The sequence below is a fragment of the Olea europaea genome, chromosome 1 (genome assembly GCF_002742605.1).
Source record: "Olea europaea var. sylvestris chromosome 1, O_europaea_v1, whole genome shotgun sequence".
In the NCBI taxonomy this organism is placed as follows: Eukaryota; Viridiplantae; Streptophyta; class Magnoliopsida; order Lamiales; family Oleaceae; genus Olea; species Olea europaea.
The window spans coordinates 34,245,008-34,256,392 of NC_036237.1; the positions used below are offsets into that span (position 1 = coordinate 34,245,008).

General features: G+C 33.7%; 1 protein-coding gene across 1 annotated transcript; it reads right to left on the reverse strand.

The window, feature by feature from the left end:
• Positions 1 to 3,772: 3,772 nt before the first annotated feature.
• On the reverse strand, positions 3,773 to 7,704 carry LOC111402337 (transketolase, chloroplastic). The gene is made up of 7 exons (XM_023030567.1): positions 7,137 to 7,704; positions 6,494 to 6,584; positions 6,293 to 6,398; positions 5,902 to 6,184; positions 5,583 to 5,731; positions 5,343 to 5,496; positions 3,773 to 5,087 (listed from the first exon to the last, which is right to left on the reverse strand). The coding sequence occupies exons 1-7, from the start codon at positions 7,620 to 7,622 to the stop codon at positions 4,128 to 4,130; spliced, it is 2,229 nt and encodes a 742-aa protein (XP_022886335.1). The 5' UTR covers positions 7,623 to 7,704; the 3' UTR covers positions 3,773 to 4,127.
• Between the last annotated feature and the right edge of the window lie 3,681 nt (positions 7,705 to 11,385).

Genomic DNA, 11,385 nt, shown 5'->3' on the forward strand with positions numbered 1-11,385 from the left:
TTAATTTGCAATAGTTACATTCGCATCGAATTGGAAAAATCACATGGTGTTTGTATTGATTTTATGAGCTTATTCGCTATTGTATTCATTCAGTGTGACGAGATACTTATTCAATTATTTTTTATCATGTTTAAAAGTTCACTTTGAAACGTCTCCAGGACTGAAGTATATGTTTGAAAATCGTTGTGTGAATCATGCATATTGAATATCATGTCAATGGGAAAGTAATAGTATTACATTTTTTTTCAGGCGATGTTATCGTTAGATAATTAGTTTAGAAAAAGTCTCATTTAAATATTTTTTAAATTTTTAGCGAATGTAACTTTATTCAATTATTTTTTATCATGTTTAAAAGTTCACTTTGAAACGTCTCCAGGACTGAAGTATATGTTTGAAAATCGTTGTGTGAATCATGCATATTGAATATCATGTCAATGGGAAAGTAATAGTATTACATTTTTTTCAGGCGATGTTATCGTTAGATAATTAGTTTAGAAAAAGTCTCATTTAAATATTTTTTAAATTTTTAGCGAATGTAACTTTTCTTATGCAATCACATTTATATAATCCTATTTTCAACTCCTTGTACTGCCATTTTTTTTTATATATCTATTTAGAATTTCTCCTAAATTCCAAAATTAAAAAATATTAATTATTGGTTCGAATTATTTAGGCAGTTTTGCTCACTCTGGATGTTACTATAGTAAAACTCGTAGGACCCCCATAGAGTTGGTAAGTGTAGTTGTTTATTCAAATCTCAACTACCACCGTGTGCCACCAACCACTACCACTGTTTTTGGGCTGCCTAAATGTGACTGAATAAAGTTCCTTTGCCAGAATGTTTTTGACATATCGATTGACATACGCTCATATTCGTGTAGACTTTGTGTAGGATTCACTTGAATAAAAAATACTCAAAAAAGTGCTCCCACACCCTATTTGTGAGTGCCCGTCAAGAAGGATGCCAATCCCTACTTTGCAAGGTAGCAGGATTGAATGTGATTTCGGCCAAATTGAAATACTTTTCAATTTATTGTTAGATCTAAAAGTTCGACTCATTAAAAGTCTAAATTATTGAAGATGCATTTGAACTAACTCAAGACGTCAATTGGTTAAATGATTCTATGGAGTTGTTGAGGTTCAATGTGCTTTTATTTAAAATTGAGGGTAAAATTGACATTTTATATCACTTTAACGGATTTTTTTAAACCGACTGTCCTTGATCGCCAATAAATGAAAGAATGGTGATAGTATATTTTTCATAGATTTAAAGCTTGTTTGGTATAGCTAAAAAGTTAATTAAAATCAATTTTTTGACTGTTATTTCATTATTACAGTCATTATTTTTAATTTTTTCTCTTACAGGTAGGATCCACTTTATCTCTAACGGTCAAAAAATCAATTTTTAAAATTCCTACCAAACAAACACTTAATTTATTTTTTCTCATCCTTATTGAAATAACAACAAAATATTTTATAAATCTCTTATATTTATAGTCATATCTAATTCTTTCTTTAAATAACACTTGAAGCTACATTTTGTTTAAGCTCTATTTTTTTTTTTTTTTAAGTTATATGATACTAAGAAGTCAATAAAATGTCTTGCATGCTATGACGATGATTTTAAAATGAAAAAACAAAAATCAATTTTCCTCTATTGAGCATTTTTCTTGAGATGGGCCTATTTATGTCTTCTATTTCCACCAAAATATAAACCTTAAGAAGTCCAAGAAGAAAAGGAGGTCTGAAACCCCAGTTTTGCCAAAATGACATTTTGTCTTTAGGAAATGTTTTGGAAAGGCATTTTTTAATGAATAATGAGACTCAAGATGAAAATTGGTATTCTGAGTTCTATTAAAAAAATAAAAAAACACTTATTGTTTACTTTACATTAATAAAAACAATTTAATCAGCTACCGTGGGCTCTTAACTCTATTGACCAATTAATTACTCGTTAAGTCAACCCTTGATCAAATACACTACTCGTTGCTTTTTGAAACTTAATGCATCAAGTAGTCTCAAATTGCACATGAATATATGTTGAATCGTGCTATAGAGCCTGGGATTTAATCCCGGGCTCCAATCCAAGGCCAAGGTGGAAACACCTCGGCCGTTGATCTTCTGCACTTGGGGGCCCACCATCAAAATAGGGGCCCAAGGTGGCAGAACAGAACTCGGGATTCGGGTTCAGCATTTTCCATATATGTTTTTTTTGTAAACTATGAAAGACGGATGATTTACAAGTATGAAAAAATTAATTTAAAGGAAAAAGACCGATAGTTGAAAATGGAGCAATATTAAATTTCACAAATCGGGTCCTTCTTAAGAAATATACATCATTATCCTTAAAAATCAAATAATAAATATTGAAAAATATATATTTCATATGATTATTGAAAGAAAAATTAAATAACTATTGTAACCAACACTTACTATCTATAAATAGTTTGTCCATCTTGTGAATGAAAACATATACATGTTTCGAAGTATAAGAAAAATCTTTATAACTATCCAAACTTTGTTAGTCTTATTAACCTAACACAGCTTCATATTGTTCTTTATGTATGTACAAACTTTTAGATTCTACAATATATAAAATAATGTATTCCTTGTTACTACAAGGATGTCACTTTTCTTTGCATATTTTGTATTTTACCAAAAAGTATTTATATTTGAAGTTTAAGTAATTACTCAATATTTAAATCGGCAATTAAACATATTGATCGAGCTGTCGAGTGTAATAACTAAGAGAACAATATATACTTTTTTATAAAGGAAGCTTTTTATATGAGTAACATTATTTATAAGTCATGCTCACACATCAATCGTTTATGTGAGAGTAAGATAATTACCACTTTTTAAAAAAATAAATTTGGGGTGCATTTTAATTCATTAAAAAATTTGACGATGACTAAATATCACACGAACTACTCATGGTTTCTTCTTTTGTTTCTTCTCCCTTTCTTTCCTATTATTAATCTTAACTAACTATATATTTGATCCATGTTGATCAATGGCAAATTAAAAGATGCTTTTGTTAGGTGGGATTCTGTAGATGGTTGAAACATACATAAATTACTAAACCTTTTGTGTGTGTGTGTGAGAGAGAGAGAGAGAGAATATGCTAAGGTTATACGCTAATTCTATGAATTCATCTAAAAAAATTACACCTTTCACCGTCAAAAAAGGAAAAAAAAAAAAAAACAAAACAAATATTCAAGATTTTGAGTTGAATAGAATGCGAATAGGAGACAATGTGGATAGGACCCAAAACTCTCAACAACCACATACAAACTACCCCTTCAACAACCACATAATAATGGATCATCCTTGCAACTGACCCCACCATCTTATTTTGCTTGGAGAAGCTTCAAAGTATTAGATTGCCCTTACCTTTTCTTGAATGGCTTCAATTCACAATCCAATCCCATCCATTTTGACACTGACCTCGAAAAAATGGATACTTCCAAACGAACGAGATAGCAAGTATGGAGTCCGAGAGAACATTTCCTTTTCTCGGGTTAAGAACTCCGCTAGTCAGTGAAACAGCACTATAAGTTCGAACGCTAATAAATCTTTTAACCTGAGAAAAGGACATATATCGAGATCATTGAAATCCATTTACATGTCATTCTGTTCCAAGGTATTTATTTCAAGAGTACCAATCCTTGTCCATCCATACTAATTTTTCGAATCAGGAGAACTTCTAGTAATGAAAAATTAGCTTTAATGAAATTTGCTTATGATCTCAAAAACTAGCAAGCGTTGGCTGTGATAGGAGAAAATAGAGTTTTCATTATCAATCAACCACATAAATTACAGGGAAAATGAGACATCATCAATCAAAATACAGAGTTCAAAAACTGAAGACAATGTTCAAAGTATGTGTCCAAATGCAGAAGCATTTGTAAACCCTAATTCCTCTCCTGATCTTACTTTAGTTTGCAATCCCTGCTGCCAGTTGAAGAAAAGACTAAGAAAGAAAATTTTATCTTTTATTATGAGCTCTCAAATGATAGTACCCTGATCTGAGTACCTTGTGCATGGGTTCCTTATAATTTTACAACCCCCAGAATCCATAAATACTCTGGGAGGTCACCTGCAAACAAGAAACAAGCCCAGAAAACCTAGGAGACTTCTTTAGCTGCTGCTATAACGGCTTCTGCTGTTATGCCAAATTCCTTGTATATTATACCTGCAGGTGCACTAGCCCCAAATCGGTCAATTCCAATGGCCTTCCCTTTCTGTCCAACAATCTTATGCCATCCAAATGTTGATCCAGCTTCAATGCTAACCCTAGCCGTTACAGACGCAGGCAAAACACTTTCCTTGTACTCGTCTGATTGCTCGTCAAAAAGCTCCCAAGATACGAAAGAGACGACTCTAACTGTCTTCCCTTCCTTTCTGAGTTCATTAGCAGCCTTTGCTGCAATTTCCAATTCGGAACCTGTTCCCATCAAAATCACATCAGGCTTGTTACCAGTTGAATTATCTGATATAATGTAACCTCCCTTTTGTACTCCTTCGATGGAGGTTCCAGGAAGTTGGGGCAGCTTTTGCCGAGAGAGGGCAAGGATAGATGGTCTCTTCCTGTTGAGAACAGCCACCTTGTATGCACCGGCTGTCTCATTTCCGTCTGCTGGACGGAGCATCAAAATGTTGGGCATAGCTCGGAAACTTGCTAAATGCTCAATAGGCTGATGAGTTGGTCCATCTTCACCAAGACCAATCGAGTCATGGGTCATAACATAGATAACTCCGGCTTCACTCAAGGCAGAAATCCTTATGGCTGCTCTCATGTAGTCAGTGAACACAAAGAAAGTTGCACAGTAAGGAATCAAGCCAGGGCTGTGAAGAGCGATTCCATTACAGATGGCTCCCATACTGTGTTCACGTACACCAAACCTCACATTGCGCTCTTCAGGCGTGTTCTTTTGGAAATCACCAAACATTTTTAGAAGGGTCATGTTAGACGAGGCAAGATCAGCACTGCCACCAAGTAGACCAGGGAGAACCTTAGCAAGAGCATTGAGGTTTTGTTGAGACAGATTCCTGGTGGCATCAGCTGGGCTCTCGGGAGTGTACGTCTGAAGAAAAGTTTAAAAGTCAATAAGTCTTGACAGAAACATATATTAGCAAATGAAAAACTATGAATTTATTTGACTAGAGAGGAACATTTTCCCGTTGTCAGGAGAAATAGCAGAGTAAAAGAGTAAGAATTTGCACATTCTGTACTCGTTGATTCTTCATATTATCAAGCATGTCCCTAACTTCAAACATTTCACAAAAAAAGGCTCAAAAGACAAGATAAAGAATAACAAAAGTGCCAATGAACTACTCACTGGAAGAGCTTTCTCCCAACCAGAAGGTAGTTCACCAGTAACTATAGACTTCAATTCTGCTGCTTCCTCCGGATACTTCTTCTCGTATTCAGCAAACTTGGCATTCCATTCAGCTTCAAGGGCAGCACCTTCAGGGATATGGTGGCTCCAATGCCTGCAAAAAATTGTATCCAAATGACTATGCATTAACAAACGAAAAAGGCATGACATTGATTCGAGAAAGCACGACTCTATTCTTACTTCTTTACATCCTCGGGCACGTGGAAGGGCTCATAAGGCCATCCAAGGTTCTTCCTGGTGGCATCAACTTCTTTGGCACCGAGTGCACTTCCATGTACACTGTATGAGTTAGCCTTGTTGGGAGAACCATAACCAATGGTTGTAGTCACCTATAGGGAAGAAAAATGTTAATAGAAGTAACAAGGCATATTAAGAGGAAAATAGCTATACCTACGTACTAAACAGTAGTAAATGATTATTCTTCACGTTTCAATAATTATACATTAATTATTCAAGATGATGCTTCTGATCACCCTTCAATACGGATGCAATAGCTGACCTTAATCAAAGTGGGCTTGTCTGTTACAGCCTTTGCTTCCTTGATGGCAGCACGAATTTCATCGTAACCAGTGTTTCCATTCTTCACCCAGATTACATGCCAACCAAGAGCCTCAAAACGGGTGTCAACACTCTCGGTGAAAGCAATTTCCGTGTCACCATCAATAGAAATATGGTTGTCATCATAGAAAGCAATCAACTTTCCAAGTCCCCAGTGCCCAGCAAGGGAACAAGCCTCATTTGAAATGCCCTCCATTTGGCATCCATCACCAAGGATACAATAACTGTGGAAGAGCCAATGCAATTAGTCTAACAAGACAAAACACGGGATACCATTTACTTAATCCATGACCTAGTAAAAATAATAAAAAGAAATTCCCGAAATTTCTTACGTGTAGTGATCAACAACTTTGCTATCTGGCTTGTTGTATCGAGCAGCCAAGTGCTTCTCTACAAGGGCCAAACCAACAGCATTGCAAACACCCTGACCAAGTGGACCTTCATTTGAGCAAATGAAAATTACAATCAGCTCCAGATCTCTGGATTAAAAACATGCAAGCAAATGGAAGCAACTTTCAGGATTAAATACCAACCAGTGGTGACTTCAACACCAAGTGTCTCAAAGTTCTCGGGATGACCAGGTGTTTTGCTTCCCCATTGACGGAAACCCTTCAAATCCTCTTCCTGTGTATTTTATATTAATAAGTTTTCGGCTAAAACAACAGGAAAATCTCCCATTAAAAATTCAGATCGGAAGAAAAGGAAATTGTCACCACTACTAAAATAAATGAACAACAACACAATGCACAATTTAACAAGTGAAACTTGCACCACCTGCACAGCGAAAAAGACTATTAATTACAACATAAAAATTCAGGGCAAGATATTTGAAATACAACACCCACATAACATAAGCAATAAATAACAAAGGAACACACTGAACCAACAGTAAAAAAAAATAAAATCCCGATAGCTCTAGAACCCAAATAAGTTTACTTATCCCATAAAAGGGGAAAAAAGAAGAAGAAAATCCCAATAATCCAGATCCAGAAAATCAAATTCAGTTATAAAGAAGAAACCCATAAACTATAACAATTTCCACTTAGATCTATATACAAATTTAATACACGGACACATTTAAGTCTGTTTATTACTTGTATGCCTATGTACTGAACAGTGAACGCTAACTAAAGAATGAGTGGAATAGAAAAAAAAAAGAAGAAAAAAGGGCTTGACCTGAACGGAGTCATATCCTGCAAGGTGTAGAAGAGCGTACTGAAGCATGCATCCGTGGCCAGCGGAGAGCACAAAGCGGTCACGATTGAACCACGAGGGGTTCTTGGGATTATACCTCATGATCTCATCGTACAATATGTGACCCATTGGAGCGCAACCCATGGGAAGACCTGGGTGACCCGAGTTGGCCTTCTCAACGGCATCGATGGCCAAGAACCGGATAGTATTGATTGATTTTTCAACAAGGGCCGTATCTGTAGTTTTCTCTAGTGTCTCTACAGTGACAGATGCACGTGGGACAGAGTGGCGAGTGGTGGTGGTTGGGACAGTGGCAATACGGCGGCGGGAAGTGGCGGCGGTGGATTTGAGGCCGGAAAAGGTGGGAAGGGAAAGGGAAGTGGTAGTTGTTGATTGGGAAGAGCCATGGCGGGCGATGGAGGAGCTGGAGAGGATGGCTTGGGAGAGGGTTATTGAGGAGGAAGCCATGGCTCAACTAGAGACAGAGTGGAGAGAGACGAGAAGAAAGACGGATAGATAGATAAATGAAGTGTGAAGATGAAGGTGTGGGCATTTTATGGGGTCAGTAACGATTTATAATTTTAAATCTTAACTGGAAAATAAAATAAAATTATGCTCATATCATTTTTCTTTCACTATATTAATTTATTGAACATAATGGTTAACTTTTGGAGCGAGATAGAGCCGTTGTGGCCCGTCGAGCTACAATTGGGCCTTGTCCCATTGTCAAAACTTAAAGAATTATGCTACACGTATATCAGAGTGTTTATAATAATAATCATTTCTTATGCAAAGAGATCAACTTCAAATAAAATATAATTTATCAGAAGTGCATCTCCTTCCATGTGAGGAGGATGGACACCGTTATACTATTGCATTATGTACAAATAACATATTCAAAACTCAAGAGTGTGTCATAAATATTTTAATTTTGTAAGTTCATGTTTGATGATCATTAAAAATAAAATTTTATTTTCTCAAAGTTAAATTTAATCCCATATTTTAATAATAAAATATTATACATTTGAATTTAATATTTTTTTTATATTTTGACTATACATTTTCCAAAAAATCATTATTACAAAACTTATTTTCTTCCCATTGATTGTCAGCGCAAAAGGAGTTACAAAGGTTATATATGCTTCTGCTATCAATAAAAAAGAAGAGGATTATACTAAGCCATTGTTTGATCCTCATATTTATTTATTTATTTCAAAATTTATTTTCATTCATACATTACATGGATATACAATTTTTCAACTACAAAATTCACTAACCTTTATTAAAATCAGGTAATTATTTAATATTTTAATATTAATAATCGTATTATAAATTAATTTATGTACTCCATTCAAACCTAAATTATTGTCTTTCTTTTTCCTCTCCATTCTCTATTCTCCTCTCTTCCTCTCCCATCTCTCTCTACCCTCTCCCCTTGACTGTTGTCGTTGTCATCATCGTCGGAGATCGCCCGCCACCAAAGACAGCCTCTAAGCGTCGCTACACAGCAACGATGCGTAGAGAAGCCGCAAGCTGAGTGTGGCTCTGCACAACGCCGCTGCAGCGGTGTTCAAATCTCGACTGCAGTGGCGATCAACAATGGTTGGGTTGGTTTTTTCTGTTGGATTCTTTTAGTTGCTGGAGTGGTGGTGATTTTATTATTTTTATTTTATTCTATTTTTTTTTATGTTTTGGTGGTGTTGGGTTTAGGGTGGTTTGTGGCAATGATAATAGATTTGGCAATGAAGGTGGTAGTTTCCACATTTTGGTGTTGGTGGTGTGGTTTCTAGTGTGACGATGGATCTGATGGTGTTGGTGGTGGTGTTGTCGATAAAATGGTGGTCACAAACGATTGAGGTGCAGGTGGTGGTGGCATGGCATGGGGTTCGGTTGAAATGAGATGAGATTAAAAAAAAAAAAAATGGTTTGTGATCAATTATTTGGGTGATTGTAATTAATAAAATTGTTAAGTTGTGACAAATTAATTTGATAATTTGTGATTATAAGATAAGTTGTGACTTATAGAATTTGTGAATTGTAATCGAGAAATAATACGTGGTGTTGGTGGTGGTGTTGACGATAAAATGGTGGTCACAAATGATTGAGGTGCACGTGGTGGTGGCATGGCATGGAGTTCGGTTGGAATGAGTTGAGATTAAAAAAAAATATTTGTGACTAATTATTTGGGTGATAATAATCAATAAAATTGTTAAGTTGTAACAAATTAATTTAATAATTTGTGATTGTACGATAAGTTGTGACTTATAGAATTTGTGAATTGTAATCGAGAAATAATACGTGACCGATAAAATAAATTGTGACCCATAAAATTTGTAATTTATGATCGAGAAATAATTCGTGATCAATTAATTTGATAATTGTGACTTATAAAATTTGTAATTGTGATCATAAATTAAATAATATTGTGATAATTAATAAATGTTTTTAATATATTACTTAATTAATAAATCTTAATTAAAACCTGATATTTGAAACTTTAAAATAATTTTCTTAATTTTGAAATTGTGTGCTATAACTACCTTAAACATGAATTTTTCTCTTTTTAAATTTATTTAGCCCTTGTTTGAGTCCCATTTTCAAAAATGTATTTGGTCTAAAATTCATTTTTAACCATATATTCTCTTAATAAAGTAATTTTACGCGTGAACCAAAATCTTTTTCCTACTTTTCAATAATATTTATTGAAAAAATCATTATTCCAAAATAATGGGGTTCAAATAAAGGCTTAATATATAATTATTTTGACAAATTTTTACTCATATTAGTGTATATGTATTATATTTGTAGGAAATTCTCGATTTGAAAATAATTGATGCAAAAAGAAAGGGTTAAATTTACCAATGCCCACTAAACTTCATTCTTAGTATCATAATGGCCACCCAATTTGATTTTCTTTTATCATGACCATCCAACTTCGTATATAATTTTAGTCAAGCCACCCAATAACTTTATTTAGGCCTCGTTTGAGCCACATTAATGTAAAAATGAGAATAAAAAATATAATCATTACGGGCTATTCAAGAGATAAAAAGTCAAATATACTCACTTCATGTGATGGATAACGATTATATTTTTTATTTTAATGGATAAATAATGAGAAACAAAAAAGGATTTAATATAATAAAATTGAATGGTCAATGTGACACTAAATATGAAATTTGATGGCCATCACAAAACAAAATTAAATTGAATGGTCAATACGATACTAAGGGCCTATTTGATAGGTCCATTTTCCATTCCACCCATTTTGTGTTGTTTGATAGCAAAATTTTACCTGGAAAATGAATTCCCTCCTCCCGCCCACGTGACCCATTTTTCCATGAATTTGTGGAGAAATCAATTTTCAATTTTTTTTTTTGTGTGCAATGAAAACAAATTCTATTCATAATTATAACAAATTATACCCCTTTAATTAACAAGTTTCTTAAAAAAAGCCAAACGAACACTAAAATATACAAAATTTTAACATTTTTCAGGTAAAAAATTATACCAATCAAACATATTTAATTTATAATTCACAGTAAAACAAGTTTTAGACAATTCAATTTCTTGGAATTTGTTTTCTTTCCACCCAAATTTCATCATTGCAATCAATCGGACACGAAGTATAAAGTTGTGTAACCATTAGGGTCCGTTTGATTGCAAAAATAAAATTTGAGTGGAAAGAAAATGAATTCCAGGAAATTGAATTGTCTATAAATTATTTTCCTGGGAACTGTTAATTTATTGTATTTGATTGGTATAATTTTTCACGTGAAAATTATTCAAATAAAAGTATTTTTTTTATGTTTGTTTTGTTTTGTTTTACATGAAATTATCAATTAAAGGAATAAAATTTACTGGTATTGAAGATATAATTTGTCTCCATAGTAAAAAAAATAAAAAATAAGAAAATCATCTATCTTTTGATATCCATTTGACTATATTTTATATGAAAATTGTCAATTAAAGGAAAATATTTTGTTACAATTAGGGGGTAGAATTTGTTTACATTGCAAAGAAGGAAAAAATAAAATAAAAAATCGCTACAGATGCCTAGAATTCGAATTCAATGAAAACATAGAAAATTGCTCCTTGCCGAGAAAAACAAGAAAACTAATTCCTTGGAAAAAAAGGCTAGCAAACAACCAAAAAGATGGAAAATGGAATTAATTTTCCATTTTTCATGAAAAATTTGGTATAATCAAACAGGCCTTAGTGAAAATAAAAA

What these genes read in the sequence shown, in the direction of transcription:
- LOC111402337 (XM_023030567.1), bottom strand. Translation starts at nt 7,622, where the DNA reads ATGGCTTCCTCCTCAATAACCCTCTCCCAAGCCATCCTCTCCAGCTCC. An exon ending in GTGCCCGAGGATGTAAAGAA is followed by an intron (nt 5,497 to 5,582) that starts GTAAGAATAGAG and finishes AATTTTTTGCAG; the next exon opens with GCATTGGAGCCACCATATCC. An exon ending in GTTGGGAGAAAGCTCTTCCA is followed by an intron (nt 5,088 to 5,342) that starts GTGAGTAGTTCA and finishes ACTTTTCTTCAG; the next exon opens with ACGTACACTCCCGAGAGCCC.